The sequence below is a fragment of the Acipenser ruthenus genome, chromosome 14 (assembly GCF_902713425.1).
Source record: "Acipenser ruthenus chromosome 14, fAciRut3.2 maternal haplotype, whole genome shotgun sequence".
NCBI classification, from domain to species: domain Eukaryota; kingdom Metazoa; phylum Chordata; class Actinopteri; order Acipenseriformes; family Acipenseridae; genus Acipenser; species Acipenser ruthenus.
Window position 1 is genome coordinate 16289031 of NC_081202.1, and position 23570 is coordinate 16312600.

Genomic DNA, 23570 nt, shown 5'->3' on the forward strand with positions numbered 1-23570 from the left:
GAGAGAATATCTAAAATCTAGAGGGCAACGTCTTCAGTCGTTTCTGCAGGATGCTGTGGTCAATAGTGTTGACACTTTAAACAGCATCTTAGAGCACACACAACCAGCTATATTCTTACATACTGTCAATTCTATAATCTATTCAACTGATTACAGTCTGCATATGGATTTCAATGATGGGGTTTTAGCCCCATCCCTGGCTTCTTAAAGAGTGGGCTGATTGTGGTATATTTTAGTGATGAGGGGAGCACAGCAGGTTGATAAGGAGTTGCTGAGGATCTCAGTTAATGTGCAAAGCAGATTAATTGACCTGTGATAAGGAACAAAATATCATGATTAGCATGATTACTGTCATCAGAATAAACTGCTCTTTTTGGTTCATGGACTCATCTTGACTTCAATGTTCTCAACTTTGTTAAGTTCTGCAGGTATAACATATTCTGAATTCTTTCCATTATTTCTCATTTTTTTGTTTTAGCAGTCTTGGAAAATGATCATAGGATGTATATTATAGAGTTTATATATTTATAACTAAACAATAAATCACAATCATAAACAAATTTAGTTTATATTTTGTGAGAACACGTAAGACATGATTGGTGGGACTGGTAGTACTAATTAGACTGATGGGTGTTACATATACCATGTACACAACAGTTAAATATATACTGTAACTAGTAGTATAACATAATCACATTAACATTCCATACAATATTATGTGTTTAATATCTGTGTTTTAACAGCATCAGCAATGCAAGAGGACTAGTTTTATGAGAATATTTTTAAGATTAAAGAAAAAAAACAGCTAATTTCAGGAGTGCAGAACATTTTTTTTTGTGGTGTGATAAATCAGAGTGAAGATAAAGATTGGTTACCATAGTGATACCATAAAAGAGGAGGCTGTGTGGTCCAGTGGTTAAAGAAAAGGGCTTGTAACCAGGAAGTCCCCATTGTGACTCATTGTGTGACCCTGAACAAGTTACTTAACCTCCTTGTGCTGTCTTTCAGGTGAGATGTAATTGTAAGTGACTCTGCAGCTGATGCATAGTTCACACACCCTAGTCTCTGTAAGTCGCCTTGGATAAAGTTGTCTGCTAAATAAACAAATAATAAAAACAGCTCCTTTGAGTTTAGCCTGTGTGATCTTTGTTTACTTTTTCAAGTGCACGGTTCAGTATTTAATAATGTTTACCACACATTTGAAGATGACCTGACATAAAAAAAAGAAGAAAAAAAAATTGTGTGTTATTAGGCCATTGCCACTTATGAGATAAAAGCTGCTATCACAAATCAAGTCACGTATTATCTGAAACTGTAAATATATCCATTCTTGATCCATAACCTATAAACAGGTTTCAGTGTTAACCCAGGTGCCTCAAAACAAAGGAAGTATAGTGTATAGAAATTCTGTAAGAGTTTAGATTTCTAGGAGAATGTCAATAATATATAATGTGCCTTTCACATGCTTTACAGTTTCAGCTTCATATATTATAAATATGCATTTTATTTTTCAGTTTTCCACACAGAAATACTGGCATAAATATGACCTAAAACGCTTGCACGACAGTGTAGAACCTCAGTTATTATTTTGTTATTGTCATTTGTAATTTGTTATATTCATATGTATAGGCGATTGGGATTTGACAGCACTGTTTCTGAAACCGACAACACACGCAGTTATTAACTCCCCAGCTGCTACAGAGTTCTGATTTCCCTTCCAAATCTGTACATGTTGTAACTGAGTGCTTTCTCTCGATGTTGTGTGTTTGTAAAATACTCTAACAAAGATAACAGAACCATGTAAAAGTGCAATTTCTACTGCGGCACAGCAGGCACACAAAAATTCTATCTGCAGTGTTTGTTTATTTCAGGATATTTCCTTTCCTGGTTCTCTACTTAACAATGAGGTATTCTTAAAGCTGTAAACATCAAGCAACTTCATTTAAGCAAAATAGCTCCCTGTCAAGATACGGCCTTGCGATATATGGTTTCTTAGCAAACACAACATACTTAAATAGCAAGAATAGATGATCAAATACAAACCCTGTGAAGATGCAAGTATACTTAGTCCATCACACTGCCAAATAACAATGATTTAAACATATCATTTAGGCACCTTTTTTTACCACAATGACAAATAATTTATGTTACATAATGGCATTTACATATAGTACACTCTGCAATGGTAAAATGATAAAAAAAAAAAAAAGGTCTGAAGCTGTACACTTTTATTCCACCTCAGTAAGTATCAAATATTGTATCTGTGGTCAGAAATGTTCATCCTCTTATTCCGGTAATCCAGGAGTTTGTTGAACCTTAAGCCTATCCATTTTGGGGTTTACAAAGGAGAAGTTGCTGAACATGGTTTGATCCACACTGTTGATGAGGGTTCTATCTGCACAAGAGAGTTTCGGCTTCTCATTTAAGAATTCTGTATCAAAATTACTGCAGTCATCTGGGGATCTCTGAAAACCAAACGCAACAACAAGAGTCAGCAATCTCAGCCGATCCAAACAAACCTCTGGTGCATCTATGCCATGTGAATCTGCATATCAAACACCTTCTCAGACATACGTTAAAAAAATGCATGTCCCCTACACCTTTAAAGAATTAAGATGCCACATCCCCACGAAAACAGATCGTAATCTTTGGATTACATAAAAGTGACCCTAGGTTCTGCTTTGCATGCGACTATGTATGTCTGTTTTGCAGATTACACAGTACATAGACACTATTTGTAATGTCTGAACAGGGTGATAATTGTTAATCAAAATCCAACATTTTTAGTTCACAGATTACAGTTCTCAATTGAATGTTGCATTTAAATAAATGGGATTTTACGCTTCAGAAAACAAAGCATGCAGCTATCTACAATTCTGCAGTATCTGAAAATGTGAGTGAACATTCATTAACATGGTGCTGTGCCTTGCCTGTGTTTTTTTTATTTTCTTTCTTACTAAATATAATTGCTTCAGATGTCTCAGTAAAATAAAATAAAAATAATAATAAAAAATAATAAAAAAAACTCATGGCACACTGCTCGATATTTTGAGCTACATAAAAGTCCCATACAGCCACGGCTATTGTTGAAATTGAAAAAAAAAAAGAAAATCAGAGAAACTTTGAGAGAAACTTTTTCAGACAGTAACTTTTGGCATTGCAGCATTGTGAGCGGAAGCTGAAGATGTTCTGCCAAGGCAATACAAGTGGTGAAGGAGTGAAATTATATATTGGCCCAGTTCATATTGACCCAGGAAAAGGGAATACAAGTTACAAAACAAGCTAGAAAACCAAAACTAAAATGCCAGTGGTACAAAAAAGCTGTGGGGCAGCTTTTTTCTCACCGCTCGCCACCCTATGTGTTAGTGAAGATTCTAAAAGTTATACTGTACACAGACAGGGCTGAAATATGTGACCTTCTGTTCTAGATGAAAATGCACTACCTGCTGAGCAAGCATCTCTTTACAGAAGTAAATAATTAATTCACTGCACATTGAACATAGTCTATGTCCTGCTGGGTCTGCAATGACCTTATCCTGATAAATGTCACACACTGCTTTTAAAAATCCAGGATTCTAAATATAAATGGTGTTCAGGCAAACCCTTTTGATTGTAACACAGACAGCCTACCAGAGTACATTAATGCCCATTCTCACATGAATGCTGGTTGTTTACCACACAAACTTTAAGGAGTGTTTTTTTTTTAAAGCTGACTTTGACTAAGTAAACCAAGCTTGCAGTTTATGAGACATTTTCAAATGTTTTTCAATATCTGTATACTGTTGAGCTAATCAGCCTTAACCAGCCCTGTCTGCTTGTGACACTTGGGAGTGGGACACCTCTGCTTGTTGACTAATAATCATGGTATCCCTGAATAGATAAACCACTCTTCAAAGACATCAAACTGATTACATGAGCTCCTGTATTGACTTTGGCCTTTGATGTTTTACCTCAGAGAGACCTGGGTACCTTATTGATGAAGAAAGCAATTCCCTATCTCAAGTTCATGGGAGTTTCTAGCACTTCTACCTAAACCGTAAGCCATATTCGTTAACACACTTTGGGCCTATTTTTTAATAACGTTTCTTCCATTCTTTAATTAACTCCTATTTTTTTTAAAGGAGAACAAATCATTGTAATGTTACAACAAGGTGATCCAAAACACACTGAGAGTGCTTAAGAGAACTGGAAATATATAACTTGGTTGTTTGGTTTTACTTTTATAAAATCAGCAGGTGTTTTTACCTCTTTCCAACAACAGGAGTTAATTAAAGAATGGAGGAAATGCTTTAGAGATATGTGTACCCCTTGTTTCTCATGAGTTGTATCATGCATACTGCTAAATCAGAAGCTGTTTCTTTTTTAATGTCTGTGGAAATATTTAGCAGCTTACCACTCTGGGTTTGAAAAGAGGTTCGATTTCCCTGTTTTCAAGCGCTTGCCAGTTGATTTCTCTGAAAAACGCATGCTGGCGAATGGATCCCTTCACACCCAGTCTCTGCTCAGGCTCTCTCACAAATAACTGCAAATACAACACAGCAGACACATTACAATATAACTGAATACAAAATAAGGGTGGGCAAGTACTTTTTTTAACTAAATCTGCTCAAAGGGCACTGTTTTAGTTTATTAAAAGTTAATAGCTAGCTCACTAACAGGTTAATCTTTAACGGTTAGTTAAGATATGGCAACCGAATTCTAAAGCAGGTTTTATTTCATTATACCTTTGTATTAGTTTATAAATATGTTACTGTATATTAATTAACCAGTACCACCATATAAAAACACTTGGCATCCCCTCATTTTGTACCTTGATTAGTATCTCTCTGGCATCCTTAGGGAGCCATCGTGGGTAGAAAGGGTCGTCGGTGCGGATTGACTGAAACAGTTCTTCCTCATCGTTGCCATGGAAAGGTGACTGACCAATCAGCATTTCATACAGCAGGACTCCAAATGACCACCAGTCTACTGAACTCCCATATTTCTGTCCTAAAAGAATCTACATGAAACAGGCAAAACATAACAAACAAACAAAACATAAAAGTGTTATACAATGTCTTTGACATACATGCATACAAAAAATCTAAACTTATAGAATCAAACAGTACTTCTACTTGTTTTATGACTACCAAAAACCATGACTGTCCTGGTACTCACCCTGTAAAGCAGTGAAGCAGCTCAGTTAAAGTCTTACCTCAGGGGCAATGTAGTCTGGGGTTCCACAGAAGGTGCAGGTCCGTGCTTCTTCATACATGTTTTCTTTACACATCCCAAAGTCAGCTATCTTTATGTGCCCATCCTTGTCTAAAAGTACATTGTCTAACTTCAGGTCCCTGAATAACAGCAAGAAGGAGTATTTTATGACAACCATCAATGAAGCACATTGAAGCAATAGGTACCTTTAATGATTCCGGTGCTACAGTGCCACCTTTTAATCTGCAAGTCATAACTATATCTCATTGAAAACCAAAAATGTGTACCACGTTGAATCATATACTTATCGTTTTCCAATTCAATAGTTGCATATCAACTCTGCTTTCAAAGTCAAAGAATGCAAGTTGTATACATATCCACGCAGACTACTGTACCTGTATACTATGCCTTTCGAATGGAGAAACTGGAGACCACAAACAATTTCTGCAGCATAAAATCTGAAACAAAAAATAAAGTAAAAGGTTAGGACAGAAATGAGAAACCCTGAAACTGAAATAAACAATGTTGCCCACAGTGGCTGCCTCCTGTGTTCAACAATTTCTTTTTAGAAACCATCACAATTTCCAATTATCTGGGGATTACCCCTGGAGTAGTTCCCATGCAAAACTATTGCGTTTTCCACCAGCACGCTTGTGTCTCACCACAGGACTTTTGGTTGAATTACCTTATTTAGAGAGAAACAAATGTGAAACTTAAATAAAACCTGTAGATTTTCTCTGAAAGCACAGCAGTAAAGTAGTGAAAATACGTCAGCAGCAATATTCTAGTTGATTAGTGAACCAGGACTAAACAGCAGCAGATCTTTATACTATTTAAATCATTTTTCTTGTAATGTTTAACAGACAGAAGTAATTTAACAAAGTTACACTGCTGAATTCCTGGTGATTTGCATAACTTTAATTTTAAACACTAGTGATATTTCGATCCTCTGCCATTTAGACTAATTGAAAATACCCGACTCCCTATTAAACACAAGATGAATAATACAATGCAAATTAAAAACATGTGAGCTCCTTACCTAGCTCTTGGTATCTCAAATTTATGACAGTTCTGTATGTGGAACATGAGATCCCCGCCATTCAAATACTCCATCACAAAGAACAGGTTTTCCTGTTAAAGGAAGACATTGGCTAGCTGCTTAACATTTATTACTCTACACTAAATCCTGCAGGATCAATATCCTCAGAAATAATGAGATGTTTCAATGCCATCTTGCATACCAATTACTGCAACTAAGATAGAACACAGTAGAGTATTTAAATTGAATGCAAATTAATGTTAAAATGGCAGCAAACTAACAAAATATTAAATCAAATCTAATACATATTACCATCAATTAAGAAGTCAGAGCAGACTACATGTTTCTTTACTTACTTATTTTGCTGTCTATATGGAGGGCAGCAGTTAGTAGCAAAGTATCAAGTCAATGAATAAGCTGCTTAGAGGAAAAATGATACAGTCCAGTGCATTTCTACCAAAGAACCAACCTTGGTTTGGAATGTGCAGTGCAGGTGTGTCAGAAAGGGATGTTCCCATGCCAGAGAGAGAACCCTCTTCTCCACCATGGTGCATTCCACATCATCGTCCATCAGCACAACATCTTTCTTCAGAGCTTTCACTGCAAAGAATTGATTTTTCGACTTCAGTTCTGCAAGAAACACCTGCGATGTTAAATGAGAAGCAGTTAACACTTTATCTCAAGTTCTGCGACACACACATTTGGACCTCATGCTTACCTCACAAAACTGACCAGGCAATGGTGTCAACACACTGTTCAAAGGCAGGAGTATCATTGTCATTTGCCTCACAAAGACCACTCCACCAGTATGAGTCAACTTCTTTAGCTCAGTACTCCACCAATATGAGTCAACTTCTTTAGCTCATACAGTATGTGATGGTTTTCACATTGTGTCAATTTAAATAGGCAACTTGTACCTGTTCTTCCATTTACTTTCATCCTGCCTTTGGTGTCAGTATAACAGCTGTTTTTTCAGTGTGTTTCTTTGGATCATGCAACTAACAGTGATCTAGCGTCACACTTAACTGGATATTATTGGGGGACATATGTTGCATGTCAGAATGTACAGCATAACGGTGTCTGTATCAGCGAGGGACTACTCTGTAAGAATTCATTTTGTTATTTTATATTTCCCATTTATTTTTTAAATACAATCTAAAACCCAACAAAATATTTTCACTATGCTGAATTACAGTACTGCAAACTCAGTCAGATGTTCAACACTACACAATGAATTTCACAACCATATTTGAACTTCCTTTCTTATATCCTTTCTAGGTAAGGATCATTTTGAGCAGGAAAATAGGAACTGGTTCAAGGGACTTTAGCAATTCAAGGAAATGTAAAATGCACCCTTAGTCAGTTTTGTTTTGGTCATTTTCTTTGAGTTCGTTTCAAGGTTTGTAATTTATGCACTGAAATACTGAAAAAAACTATAGATATTCATTTTGGTACATGTGTGCTGGGTTAAACACCACTCCTGGGTTGTTTCAATGTCTGCTGCATTTGAAAACATAAAATAGATGGCTAAGTATACAATATATATATATATATATATATATATATATATATATATATATATATATATATATATATATATATATTGAAAATGGCATGAAGAACAAATGCATTTCTCATTAAATATTAATTATGACACAACTTTGTTGGATAGTGTGGTGGAATGGAGACACTATTTAGCTGTGTAATTAAATAGGTTAATAAGTAAAAGCATGTGCGTTAATTAGGAATTTGCATATAAAACACTTGTTTTCCGATACATTAAGATTAATACACAATGCCTTGTAGGTAAACTACAGTCCTAGGGTTTTCAGATGGTAGAGTGTTACTAAAACAACAGCTCTGACAAGAAGACTGACAGTGCTTAAGTAATTACCTTTCCAAAGCTGCCCTTTCCTAGCATCTTGTGTAAGGTAAAATCATCAATTGTATATTTATGCATCTCTTTCCTTGGCACTGCGTATGTTGGACACTCTGGTTCAGGCATTTTTTTCTCTAAGGGACATTCCCATGCAATCCCCTGGACTTCTGGAAGAAGAAAAAACAAACAGCAGGGTAAAAAAAAGACCAAACTTACAAGACATGTGAATCAATCTGAGCAGCATGAATCATCTGATGTAGCATTCAACAGAGAAATGTCTTGGCTGAAAACTACAATTTGTTCTACAAAAGAGTTCATTGGAGACAGACAGCCCTTTACACAAGCCATCTTTAACAGAGATTTACAAAAGTCAAAACATATTTGGAACAGAGCTTATCATTTTTTTTTTAAATCTATAGTAGGATGAATATCACTCTTAAGAGGCACAGCTGTGCTGCTGTAAAACCTGGTCCAGAACTTCAACATCTATATGTAGCTACAGCAGGTGTAGAGATGTATTTGTGCAGTATTACCTTTTTTTATAGGCTCATGGGGTGCCTGCAAAACACCTGATGGCCCTCTGAGGATACCTGGTAGGCTGATGTCAACAGGCCCCTCCCTGGTGATACACTCGCTGTCACGCTGACACCTGGCCTTGATAAAAAAGAAAAATCGCTTTTTAATTTATAGCAAGGCAGTGTTGTTGAAAACTAAGATCAAGCCTAGCTGCTGCAGTAGACACTTCCTTGTCTAGGACACTGGTACTTAATTAGTCAGGCTGTGTGGAACTGGAACTGGAACTGAAATACATTCAGTACTGTACAGCTGGCACATTTGCCTATTGCAGTCACAAACATGCTGCATCAGATGCTGCAGTGCATCAACAGTGCTACTGTAGATAAAGAATGTTACTGTGTTTATCAAAGCCACAACCAGATGCTATCCACACCTGAAACAGTAGGTGTAGGGGGATACAATTCTGATAATGATACAACTCTAATAATACAATTCTAATAATGTTCTCTCATGTAATAGCATACATTTCCTGAATACTGGATATTACGGGTCACATTTATTGTTAGCCTGTGTCTGCATTTCCACCTTGTTGATCAGACTGAAACTGAATCAGATAGTAAATGTAGCTATAACATTTGCTATACTTGTTTCTTGTCTGTCCTAGTGTCCTGGTTCTGACACAAATGGATAAGTGATATCATTAACATGACCTTAATCTCTGTACTGCTCAGCATCTCTCTAACGATAGCCACAGTGCATCACCAGCAGTACACTGACAGCCGATTGGAGAATCTACAGAGGCTTGTCTAGGTTCAAAAAGTTTGTGATGCGGCAAGTTCACAAAAAGTTACAAGTGGTCTTGAACACTATTGCACATTAGAGCATACAGATATCCCAGGAAAGCATTAATAACTTTTAATAACGCAATGGTTACGACAGTAACTAGTACACAACCAATCTGGCATCTCTCGTCAAAAACCCATTTAGATATTACTAAACAGTTTCAAGTTTAACCATGAAAGTTCAAAAGCAGGAGTATCATTGTCAGTAGCCTCACAAATACAGCTGCCAATATAAGTCAACTTCTTTAGTTCATACAGTATGTGATGGTTTTCACATTGTGTCTGTAAATTACTATATTGGTCATTAAAATGGCACGCCATTGCTTTGTTTTATTTTATTATAAAAATGTATATGAAGAACACACAGTTCTGGCTAGTGTCCTCATCAGTGTAAGATACAGAACAGTTTGGGTTCAATGCATACCTGCTGTGCACTCTCAATCACAGCTAGTGCTTCTGCCATAAGCTTCTGATTGACTCCACACAGGTTTGCCACTTTCTTCTGACACTTGTGGTGAATGTTCATTCCACATTCTATAAAGCACAAAGGAAGGGGATGTTAGCTAGCTGCATGTCTGTTCCCTGGTAAATAAGAAACCAATGGCAGAATACTGACAAATGTGTCAAAGATGCATTGGAAAAAGGAAACATTCACCTTCACACTTCAGCCCTTGTTTTGCAAGCCCCCACAAAAGCGTTCCACAGTGTTCACAAAATGTCGGGCTCTTGTAGTTATGGACTTTAAACCTATGAGGCATGTCGATTTTAAACCTCTCTTTGTGCATCTGAGAAAAAAAAATTAAAATATTCAGAAGAGCACACACAGAAAGAAAATGCATTCACAATGTAAAGGATTCAGTACAAAATATAACTTTACAGTTGATTTAAAAAAAAAAAAAAACAATGTTTGTGTCAGTAAAAGCAATGGCATACATGAAAACGCCATTACAAAACACAGTTCACATTTGTAAGGAATATTCCAGTAATTTGTCCAGGAGGGGAACTATTTAGTATAGGAACTTCCGTTGTGCTAGAATCTTGGGAAGCATACGGCTAATTTCACAACCAGAACAAAACAGAGATCCATTTTAGCAATATATAAGTAAGCCACAAACTTGTCCACAATGAAACAGAACTCACTCTTTCTGTGGATCTTCTAGACCCCCCCCCCAGATAGAAATGATAGATTATTTTGAACAATTCTACTATTTTGTAATCCATACCATTGTTTCTTTGCTGTTGATTGCAGTCCCTGTGCATCTGGCTATCACTTTGTCTTTGCATTTTTTATGAATAGCAGCATGGCACTCTGTAATAAAAAAATACAGCTACTTAAACAGTCTTTTTTTATGTTAACAAATATATTAATTTAAAATAATCTACTCACGTCTGCACTGGTAGCCTTGTTTGTTTAGACCCCTGAAAAAAAAAAACAACAATACATACACTTTATTACACATATCTGAGTTTATCATTGGCTGTTTCATATCTGTGTCTTTATGCAGAGGCAGCAGTGGATGCTGGATTGTAACCAAGGTGCTTGTTGAGGTTCTAAGAATAAAATGAGTTCAGAATCATATCATTTTATTTAGAAACACAAATAAAACCAAAGCTGCTGTAACACATGAACAAATGAACACAGGCTTGCGTCACTATCACATTGCTCATTGGGCTGTTAACTTAAAAACTATAGCAAAAGCCAACGTCATCTTTGTGTTCATTAATTTGCAAGGACACCTCATAATTTATGTGCTGTAGGTGGGATGCAGTAATGATATGGCACCTCAGAATCTGTGCCCTATCATATATAACCTGACTGTATTTAGTTTATCATTTGTACTACACACAGTGGTGACTTATGTACATTAATTTTTATTAAGATTACTTTGATTTCAGTCCACATGTGAATATAAACCATGGCTTTCAAAGGTTTTTTTTCTGTCTTACGTTGATATAATGGCGCTCAAGGTGAGGTATGTATGAATTTGTATTTACTTGAAAATGTTAAAAGGTGTGGTACATTACCAAACAAACTCGTGGCAAACAGAGCAGAATGTGGGTTGAGGAAAGAAGGTGGCGATGAACTCGTGACACCTGATTTTGTGCACCTTGGCTTGCTTGATGGCCCCCCTGCGCTGGTGCAACGTAAAGAATCCCTCACTCTCCGTCTCAGACTGACCTTTAGCATCTAGGAAAGAAAAAAAAAACATACAGGGGTGAAATACTAAACACAGGGCTGCCTTTGACTGCCTGAAGAACAACCACATTGGTAAAATACCTCTTATAAGCATGTTTTAGGATTTCAACAGCCCCATTTAATAGACAAAGCATATAACATGCAAGCACTAAGCTTCTGGGTGACCGTAAAATGAAATATATATACAGCTTTATGTATATACAGCTATCACAACTTTTGTTAATTTATATATTTGTTATAATCACACATGCTGTGATTTTTTATGTTACATTGCGTAACATACAGGGTATCATATCGTTTGGTTTTCAAGCTACTTTTTTTCCAGATCAACTGAAGTTGTTCAATGTATTTTTAGAAGTGTAAACTACAAATATTGTAGCTAAACTGTTTCCAGAAGAGGCTGTCCCAGACAAGTCATTGACCAGTGGTGAACAGTTCAACTGTGGCTGCTGTGATGCAGTACAAGGAATGACTGACTATCAGTTCTTCAAATGTCTCCCAGACAACTGCAATAGCTACATAGCTGTGATACGAATAATGTGACATTTGTGGAGGGGGGGTGGGATTAAAGGGCTACAGAAAGCTGCCAATATCCTGACAAACTGAAAATACCATTACATTAACAGGAACAAAACCATTTGTAAATGAAATATTTAGAAGAGTTTACACTATGTCAGTAAAAATACAATTTATGGATGGCTGTTTAAATGTGCTCTAATACAATGAAGCAGACTATTTAGCTGCTTTATAGCCCCAAATACAGTATTTTTTAATATTTATTTTATGCCACAGGATTTGATGGTGAACATAGGACAGCTAATTATATTTATATTAAATATATTTCACTCTAAAACATATCTGGTTCATATGCTGTTAACATGCAGGACATTTACTAGTTGAATACATTCAGCCTTATCAGAATCAAATGAAAAACAATAGATTTTATAAAACTTACCACTCTGTTCCAGAAAGTACCTAGCATTCATCAACATTCGTCCATATGGCGTTAGTTCTAGCTAGATTTAAAAACAAAAGACAGGGCTAAGAGATGCATACTTTGCATTGCTTATTAAATACTGAATGATATTCGCAAAAATGATGATGGGAAATCATGCACATATGTACTCCATACATGACTGTATTCTGTTATATATGACAGCTGACTCTTCATGCAGCAAGACCATTCACGAAGGTCAGGAAAGCAGATCAGAAACACTTTGTTAAAGGACTGATAACATAACCACACATATTACTGATGTTTCACATGGAGGTCTCAAAAACAAGCAAACAAACCAACCCTGATTTAAATTAATTCCACCACTACTTCTCAGAAAAAGGCTTGGAGATTTGAAGTATAAAACTCTCACACTCTCACCATGGTCTCCACCTTCCCATTCTGCTGCATGCACCTTGCTGCCATGCTGTTCAGTTCCACTGTGGTCTCCGCATGCAGTTCCATGGTTTTGTCCTTCACCACGATGTGCATAATCCGACCTTCATTAATGTGCGCATCAAACGTAGTGTCCCAGGGAGGGTACATCGTCGGCTTCTGTTGCTTATAAATCTGTCCTTTCTCTGTTAAAGAAGACACCCAAAACATCAGTTTAAAATGCACTCCAGTTTGCACAAGTTAAAACAAACCGCACAATTGCTGCTTATGACATGGAGAGGAGAAAAAGCCAAGATCAGCAACTTAGCGTGACTGGGATTCAAACCAGAAGGTTCCTGAGCAGTGTTGACTGTACTAAGTGAGCCACTGGTGTGCCAATAGGGAACCCACAAAACTCTTTTATGCAATCAGGTGGAATACATTGCATTTCTGGTAATGGAAACAACTGTGACAGATGTTTGTGTTGACTTGTGTAAACAAAGCCATATAACTCACATCTTCAATAAGAACCAATGTGCTGTAACTGTGACTTTTCCAATTCTAAACAGCACCACATAACTGTTAGAGGTTTGGTCACGAGATAAGACTATTCCTTTAGATGTCCTATTCATTGTAAGTCATGTGCATGATGAGAGATACAAGTATGACACTGATAAGACTTTTACCAGCAGTGTTCAGTAAATATGATACAGGTCAATGTTGCATGCCATATGAAAAAAAGCAAGAATGCAAGCTAGAACGACAAAAATGAAAATAAGATCGTATTATTGGCACTGTGCTATCTAAAACACCAATGACACATCCAGCACTCAGGACGTAATGCAATGCAAGCATGCAAGATAAAAATGTAGATCATTTTTAACATACCTGTTTCTCTCTATACAATTTGAAAAATGATGACAGCTAGGAAACTCATTGATTCCCAAACAGTTAAACTGTAAGCATAATCTTACTCATTCATGCCCTGTTTATTTTACAACTGCTCTTATCTGTAATATGATACTCTCTAATATGATACTCTCTAATATGATACTCTGTAATATGATATTCTGTAATGTGATACTTTACAATGTGATATTCTGTAATGTGATACTTTGTAACAATTGTAAATCACCCTGGAGAAGGGTGTCTGCTAAGAAATAAATACATACATAAATAAATAAATAAATACTACTAATAATTTATGAACCCACCATCTGTGAACTTACAGTACAATATAATACAATACAATATAACACAGTAGTCTATGGCTAACAGAACATGCCTCGGGAAGCAAGCAAAATGTTTTCTAAGACGGAGTTGCCCACCAGACACAATATGAATCAATAAATAAATAAATATTTATTACTTGTCATGACGCACGTGCATCAATATATGAAATGAACATAATAAGTAAGACAAGCAATAGTGTATGTTAAATTATAATAATAAAGTAAGTAAAGGTCTCCACACACCAGACGCGATGCGATTTTTAAATTGCCGACGAGACACTTTCGCAGCAACATGACCGTACACAACAGAAGCGACAGGACTATTCACACCAGAAGGCGATGCGACAGGTTTGAAAACTGCCAGATCTATACAACTGTTCAAAATTATTCAAAACTATGATCAAAATTGGTACATATTTGTCAACATGACGTAGAAATTATGAGTGTCTTCTCTGACGGTATTTCAACACATATGGCGATAAATCATACATACCAGGCTTATCCAGTTCCTTCGAAATGGACTCCCATATATTATCTTTCAAACCTGTATCTTTATAATTGTGATGCCCTTTGTCATAAAGCTCTGGATATTTTTCAACGACAAGTATTATTGTTTTCTCCATCATTTTGGATGGTGCTTCACCCTGCTGGACCACGTGCCCTGAAGCTGTTCTCTGATTGCTCAATGCCCTAGTTGACGCACGTAAAACCACAAGATTATTATTATTATTTATTTTTTAGCAGACGCCCTTATCCAGGGTGACTTACAATTGTTACAAGACATCACATTATTTTTTACATACAATTACCCATTCATACAGTTGGGTTTTTACTGGAGTAATCTAGGTAAAGTACCTTGCTCAAGGGTACAGCAGCAGTGTGTCCACTGGGGACTGAACCCACGACCCTCCGGTCAAGAGTCCAGAGCCCTAACCACTACTCCACACTGCTGCCAAGAAACAGGATTCAATCAGTGCCGCCCTGGTGTCACTCCTGTGTTGCCTGTCGCATTGCGTGTGGTGTGTAAGATACTTATCAAAAGTATAGGTTCTAGTCATTTTGATGCATCACTGCACAGTTCCGCTTGCAGCATCACGTCTGGTGTGTAGCAGCCTTAACTGTCAAACTAAATTAACACAGCACCCCAACACACGTTAAATGCAGCAGCAGCTCTAGATTCATTATGAATATATGTATATGAAAAATATTTAAGACATGCACAAAATTATTTAACAGAATGGTGAAGCAACAGAACGGGAAACACCAAATTGCTCAGCGACTTGTGTGATTCAGCGATGAAGTTCACTCGTGGAAATCAGAATTCTAAACTAGCCAATGAAGCAATGAGTGTACCTCAAGACACTCTCGTGATGACAAGTCACTTCTGAAAAGACTGAATAAACCATTTTAATTTAAGTTTGATGAAGAGGAGTTATCAGGTTACAAAACAGTATTGTATCAGTTGTAAATGAATTGCTATAGGTGCCAAAATGGTGTTCTTTTAAGCAAAGTTCCTGTTCCTTTAGACAGAGCATTTACAATGGGAAAAATCTGTTTCATAACAAGGTTGTTCTCTTAGCCGAAGTGTTATCTGTTCCAATATACAGACACTACTGTACACATTTTTGCCAAGGCATCCAAGAGTGCATTAAAATAAAAAAGATCCTATCAGATCACTAAAAAACTTGTGACTATAATCAAAAAGAACACTCATACTAATATGGTTACAATCTGGATTTAAAATACTAATTTGTGTTGTCTTTCCTGATTTCAACTGGGTTTAAATTCCATAAGATGGGAGATAACAACTAAAAGCCCTTGCCACAGCTGATTTTAGACGACTCTTTAGAATCATCAATAGATCAGCATTCTGTGATCCCAAAGACCAGCTGGGAAGATAGGGAATCTTGAAGAGAACAACATTCAAGACCACAAAGGGTCTTACAGGAAATAATCATACCTTTAAACTAAACTCTAAACTAAAAGGTGCAAAGATTTGAGCAGTACAATAATAATATATGCAAGATGTAATAACCCCCAACATCTTTTCTACTTTATTTTGGAATGCCTCAAATGATAAAAAGGGATATTTTGAGACAGAGGTAACGTGGGAATTAAAACACAGATCAGGGTCCATAACAAGCCCCATTATTCTTACACTTGACTTTGTAAGAACCCACCAATAGTGTGTAATTTTTTTTTTTTAGACAGTTCGCACTCATTCATGCCTCACTAAGACTAAGACATCATATCTGCCTTTCATCTTATATCATCTGCATAGTAGTGAAAGATTATACCTAATAATAATTATTCCAGTTCAAGTAACTTAAGCAGAGGAATCCATACTGCCACCACCAGAGTGCTGAAATGAACCGATGCACAAGGCTGACTGGACTAGGCTAGTCTAGGTTGAACCCAGTATAAAGCTTTTTCAAGCCCATTCTCCTGACCTGACAATAGAATTTCAGTAAGAAAATGTGAGGAAACACTAAATCCAACATCGCCCTGAAACAAACGTGTCACTAGTGGTCTCCGGTGAATGATGTAAAATGACTTCAAGTCCTAGTGATCACAACAGTTTCTTCTTAGATTGTAAAATGTGTTTTCAGTTGTTTTCATGTAGGGGTCTCCAGTGATTCATAGCCAAAGCCTAATAAAAACACCTTAGCCATATGCAGTAGCCTTGCATCTCTAATTTCCTACCTGTTTTAACAGCTTCTTTCATGTAAACAGCACAGTAAGGATGAAACTCCTCCCGTTGGGTCACTTCGAGGGGTCCTCCCTCGAAGTTTGAGAAGCCAATTCGAAGAAAGGGAGACATCTCTGTAGCTTCAAGCCTCTACACCCTGCATGCAAGTCAACAGCATTGTGAGTATACACTTGGAAATACTTATTTTTATAACTTACATCTTATCTTTAACTGACAGTAAACATTTGGAAAAAAACACTCACCAGAATACAGTGACAGGCAGTTTCCTTTTTTATGGTTAAGCCAATGGTGGGTGTAGCTGGTTGAAAAGTGAGAGTTCTGTAACAACCATTAATGTAATAACTAACTGATAATGTAATAATACTCTATAATGTAATAATTTGTTGCCTATAATGTAATAATCACAGGATAATGTAATAACTTAAAATAATGTAAAACATTGTAAAATTCTATTAAATTCTAAAATTCTTGACATGTTTAGAGAAAAACAAATAAAGCATATACTTTGTTGGTTAACTTTGCCTGCCAAATAGGACAGGCTAGTTCATTTATGTATTTATTTTACCTGCTCAAGGGTAATAGTTACCAGTCTGGGGAAGGTGGGCACTGTTTTATGTTGCACCTTGAAAAGTCACGACTCAAGTCATAACTGAGCCTCTTCAATGGAAACTCTCATTTGCATGATTTCTGGTAGTGGAAGCTTTTAGGTTTCCTGAAACTCGAATGCGAAGACAAGTCTGCACTTTTTATGTGCCAAACTGTTAACATAAACAGAGGGCTTCTTGAGCCCTGGAGCTTTTCTTGACTGGTATGCTGACAGGCATTACAGTATGTTAAATGACTGAAAGGACAGGGGAGCCATAAAATGTCTTATAAAACACTTAGTACACTGTTTCTACTGTAGGTTGAAAATAGTATATAATTCACCTGCAACATCCCCCATGAACACTCTGCTTCTGGGATAGGGAGGACTCAATAATAAGGCCTTGTTTTTGGCATACTGTACAATTGGCCTTAAAAAATTACATTTCTGGATAAAACTAAAAGTTTTCATGTCAAGTGATAGCTAACAATATGCCCTTCATATACATAAATTATGGATTTTAAGGCTGTGTTGCATCATATACCTCTGAACATCTAAGTTGTTACTGTGATAACTTGTACGTTAACCCATTACTTCCTGTAGGTTGAATGCTGTTATGCTAACCACATTTCCTGTTCTTTGTTTACTTTTAAAAAGCACACAGGTGGGCTCTCCTCTGTGAACATACAGTAAGTTACACAACGTTGACCTGGATCAGAAGATGAAAACCCACATTTCTGTCTTCAACTTAGATTTCTTAAACATAATGTGGTCTAGTCAATTGATCTAAACAGTGTCAGATTTAAATAATGTTATTCAAGTAATTAAAATATTAACTTTCCAGATATTTTTTGGTACAGACAGTTAAATTGGTTGATCTACCTAATACACCCACTATGTAATATTTTTACTCTGTTAAAAAAAATGTCCTGTTAAAGCTGAAATGTTCTCATATAATAATTTAAAGAAACATTTAATTTATCTAGGGCTAGTAAACATATGTCCTGTTACCTGGGTGACATTCCTGTAAACTGCACTTTCTCTATGCTACAAAATGACTCCTATTACAGTACCTGGATAACCAGCACTTCCTTCGAGCACAGGGAATGTTTCCCGTTACATTCCATTCATTTTTTTAGGTTGATACTGTATAGCTTTAAAATTGTACCTCAGTGCTTCCACCCTTTGGATGACAAGAGTTTTTAAATAAGAAAAAGCAAATATTGGGGTTTGCATGTGAATGTATGAGACAAACAAAAGCACACGTGCTAGTACGGTTTTGTAACAGACACTACCCATTTTAGTCTTATTTATTTATACTTGCTTATATAACATTTAGCTAATTGTTTTTATAAACGTGTTTTTTTTTTGTTGTTTTTTTTTTAAATAATGCCATCAAAATCTAATTTTTAAAGGGCGTTTAAGCTTAAGGGCTTTATTCTTCAGCCATCTTTTTGACTACATATTTATTCCAGAGATTACGAGAAAGGTTTACAGGTTTGTATGTGTTCCATGATTTTTGTTTAAAGGTACAGTACACTATGCCTTCAAAGAGAATAGGAGGAGCTATGGCACAGGAATGGAATGCCTCTTGCAATGCATTAAAAACACACACCACAACTTACATTTGATCCCTACCATCCTGATAAAGGTGGCTTTTGAACTTCAAAGAATGACAGAACTCCCTACATAACGTTTTCCACAAAACAGAACTGTGTTATAAAAACCACTCCAAATAGCCACCAGTGGTTATAAAAAAGCATGCTATGATTAGATTATTCCAATGCGTCAAAGCCAGAAACAGGGTTTGTTTGTGAATATGAAACAAAACATCCCCAGAGGCATATTCTAAGAAGAATATCAAAATAAAATGGATATGTGAAAAGGATCTGTATCATTGACCTGTAATGGAGTTTTACTGAGGGAATCATAGAATACAAATTGTAATGACAGTGAGAGCCAGTAACACAAAGAGACCATGATATTGACCTAATATGGCTATCATGAACATGACAGCCATATTAGGTCAATATCATGGTCACAAATACATTTAGGATAAAGGATCAGGAGAATCATGTATGAAGCCACAATTAGATGTTTTAATGATGTTTCAATGAAGAACCAACACAAAATAAATATGACTGATGCACCATATTACAGTATTGTATGATGCACAGTGTTACAGTATTGTATGATGTGCAGTATTACAGTATTGTATGACGCACAGTATTACAGTATTGTATGATGCAGTGTTACAGTATTGTATGACGCACAGTATTACAGTATTGTATGATGCAGTATTACAGTATTGTATGACGCACAGTATTACAGTATTGTATGATGCACAGTGTTACAGTATTGTATGATGCAGTGTTACAGTATTGTATGATGCACAGTGTTACAGTATTGTATGATGCACAGTGTTACAGTATTGTATGATGCAGTGTTATATTGTATGATGCACAGTTTTACAGTATTGTATGATGCAGTGTTATTGTATTGTATGATACACAGTGTTACAGTATTGTATGATGCACAGTGTTACAGTATTGTATGATGTACAGTATTATAGTATTGTATGACGCAATGTATTATAGCATTGTATGATGCACTGTGTTACAGTATTGTATGATGCACAGTGTTACAGTATTGTATGATGTACAGTATTATAGTATTGTATGACGCACAGTATTATAGTATTGTATGATGCACAGTGTTACAGTATTGTATGATGCACAGTGTTACAGTATTGTATGATGCACAGTGTTACAGTATTGTATGATGCACAGTATTATAGTATTGTATGATGCACAGTGTTACAGTATTGTATGTACTACTCATACAATAACCTCAAACTACTATGAGTCGTAGTGTTCGATTAAATCTAAATGTAAGGCTGATGTGAAAATGTTTGCAGCTTTCCAGTTTGCTGTTACACAGCATCAAATCAAACAGTTCCTGATATTTAAGATGCTGCAAAATGGGAAAAGAGATGCTGCACTTCACTCAAGCAATGGCTGAAGATGAACATACAGACTACAGCTGGATCATTGCAATATTAAAATAAAATAAATAAACAAAACAAGAAATGTATCTAAATACTAACAATTAATATATCAACTAAATATGTTTATATGAAATACTTTTTCATAGGAAACCTTACCTGGTATCATGGGAGCAGAAAATGGTGCCAAATATTACTGTTTTAGGTACTGTAAAATCTAATACTGTACCTAAAAAAATTTATAAATGACAAACTATTTGAAGTCTGTAAAGCAGGTGTACTATCCAGGTATACCCTGTAATTCAAGGATTGTAAAATTTAAATTGTGTGATACCAACAACAATCTACAAAAATACAAATTAAAATACACAAAAAACAGAGTCAAACTGAACTTGATTTTGTTTGAGTTCCATAAAGATACTGAACCAGAGGGTTTTCGATCCAACACTTTTTCATATAAAATGAACCGTGCTTTATTGCCACTAAAGGCGCCTGCTCTAAATACAAGCACGAAACGCTATGATCACCGTTTTTCAGTATATACTGTTCTTTTAGTGCCATGTTTACAATTTTTTTTACAGTTATAGTGGCTTCATCGATTTCTTATTTACACATTTTTACCAAAGGTACTTTCTAAATTGGGTAGCAATCTGCGTTTTCTTTCTGTGTGACCACAGAACCTGTCCTGCATCTAACTGATACATACATAGTTAATACCGTTCCCGTATTTGTGTGCAGTAGCCTTCTAGGTCCCTTTCGAATTGTATTTTCAATCAGCATATCAATACACAGCCACCTATCGCCTTCTTTTAAAACGTTGAAATATAAAGTTAACATTTAAACAATGTAGCCATATCCGAAACAAATACACACCAATAGCAGTCAGCTAAACAGGGATATGCAGCTTAGGTTGTAGATAAACTGTTTTCTTATTTTTTTTCTTATGTACTGCACTATTATTATTATTATTATTATTATTATTATTATTATTATTATTATTATTATTACCAGCAACCTAAACGCGCAATAAATAAAACAACAAACTTTTTAAAGTAAGCCCTGTAGAGAATAGAGCAAAAAATCTTACCTTTGGATCTGATGCTTATCTAATAAAGAGAGCGCTATTCTATCATATCACAAAAAAATAGGTCACCCTTATGAATGTCGTTGCAGGATTTTTATTTTGCTTAAATGCTCACGACATACACAAGGAGCAACGGCTCAGAATTGCACCATGCCTGTACTTGCTCTATGAACTTCACGCCCACCATATTTGAATATAACCACGCCCCTCTATTTAATTTGAGCTTTAGGAGGGGGGGTGGGGGGGGATACTGTTTGACTGTTTTTCTCAGAAATAGTAATCAAGAAACTAGAGAAAGAATATTTGTTTTGCTAGTTATTAAACAATTTTACAAAACACAGCAGTTTGGTCCAGTGTAATATCTGACAGTCTATGTGCCAATATCTTTATATCTGTCAATGTACCAATCTGTTTCCTAGGTCAGTTCAGTTTGTCTATCTCAGTAGGAAGGAAACGGTAAATTTGGCCTGGTTCAGATTATTATTATTATTATTATTATTATTATTATTATTATTATTATTATTATTATTTTATTTATACACCAAAGCAATTATAAAAAAGCTGTCTTCATCAAGATAACACATTTTGCTTCATAAAGTAAACTAAAACAATTAAAAACTCAGAGTGGGCCTCAGAGGGCCTTGCCTCCCAGTTAAGATCTAGTGCCCCCCCACCCCCCTCCCAGTTCAGATCCCACATTGAGATGAAAAAAAGGTATGACACATCATTAATAAAAGTGAAGTTAAACACTATAATCTAACTATAATTTCAGTTATTTCTTGAAAAGGTTATATATTTTTTACAAATGAGTCCCAGTGATACCCCTCATGAGCAACCTTCTTTGTAGGGTCCCCTTTTCTCGCAGTCTGACGTTTTCTAATCTGTGCCTTTCGAGAGTGGGGTCATGTTGCAGCGCGAATTGTTTGTTGTCATTTCCCCTGCAGGTTGTTTGTTTATTTATTAATGCATGTAAATGCAACTGGTAATTTGCAGCTGATTTGGTAATATTTGGGCCTGCACACTGTTTTCATTGTATTAATTTCAACTCAGAAGTAAGGGTTGCTAATACAGCACGTTAATAAGAAAAACGATTTGAGAAACAAGCAGCCTTCAGTATAGTGTGGCACTTCAAGTAATTGGTGCTGTGTGGGTGTTTCACAGTATCGCACAGTAATACTATTTATTTATTTATTTATTTGTGGTCATAGTGAAGTGTAACACGTAGTAGTGGTGAATGTGAGTTATTTGACTCGGGCGACTTTTTCCACAATGTGCCCCCCCAAAACAACTTGGTGCCCCCCCCCGTCGCGCACACTCTGCCGTCGGGCCTGGCCATACTAATCCCTATTTCTAAATCTCAGCTAAAAGAAAAAACGACACATTTTGTGCTTTGCCATCGTGGTTTACTCATAACCTATTATATGTGAAACAGTCCTGTCTTAACTACATTTTGGAACTGAATTCATACAATTCTGTGAATCCTATGTTCACCAAACCCCTTTTTCTTAGGCAATTTTTACACTACTGTGGTTTTACAATCAAAGTTAGCCAACAAAGCAGGGTACTTTTTAAACCCAATAGCAAAACTATATAAACTGTACTTAAAAATAAATAAATAATTAAACAGGAGACACTTTATCAATTTTATTTTGAATGTTAAGCAGGCGTGTGACATGCCAGCAACAGAACTCCTGTACATTTCCCCATGATATATACAGTATATATTATAAATACACTTATTCAGGAGCCCAAAAGTCTCTTTTGTAAACCCAAGTGACATGCCGTTAACCCTAATATTTACATTATTCACACTGAACTACTAAAGCTTGGTAATACGGTAATATCTATAATGTTGAAACACGTAAAATACAACTGAAATGAAGTATAATAAACATGTTTTGCTTTGTATTTTTTCTTACGGA

At 36.0% G+C, this 23570-nt stretch overlaps 1 protein-coding gene across 3 annotated transcripts; it reads right to left on the bottom strand.

Annotated features, from left to right (window-relative positions):
• Window positions 1-1480: 1480 nt before the first annotated feature.
• Window positions 1481-21791, bottom strand: LOC117419795 (protein kinase C theta type-like). Of its 3 annotated transcripts, none has more exons than XM_034032914.3 (19): window positions 21652-21791; window positions 20724-20859; window positions 16971-17113; window positions 13042-13241; window positions 12622-12682; window positions 11495-11657; window positions 10857-10888; window positions 10693-10778; window positions 10125-10254; window positions 9894-10003; window positions 8645-8765; window positions 8127-8278; window positions 6702-6875; window positions 6233-6324; window positions 5589-5651; window positions 5195-5333; window positions 4811-4999; window positions 4394-4522; window positions 1481-2465 (listed from the first exon to the last, which is right to left on the bottom strand). In XM_034032914.3, exons 3-19 carry the CDS (start codon window positions 17086-17088, stop codon window positions 2286-2288), a joined length of 2139 nt encoding a protein of 712 aa, XP_033888805.2. In that variant the 5' UTR covers window positions 17089-17113; window positions 20724-20859; window positions 21652-21791; the 3' UTR covers window positions 1481-2285. The 3 variants fall into 3 exon arrangements, with proteins under 3 accessions (XP_033888805.2, XP_058841935.1, XP_033888806.2); XM_058985952.1 differs by having other exon boundaries at window positions 16971-18743; XM_034032915.3 differs by lacking the exon at window positions 20724-20859.
• Between the last annotated feature and the right edge of the window lie 1779 nt (window positions 21792-23570).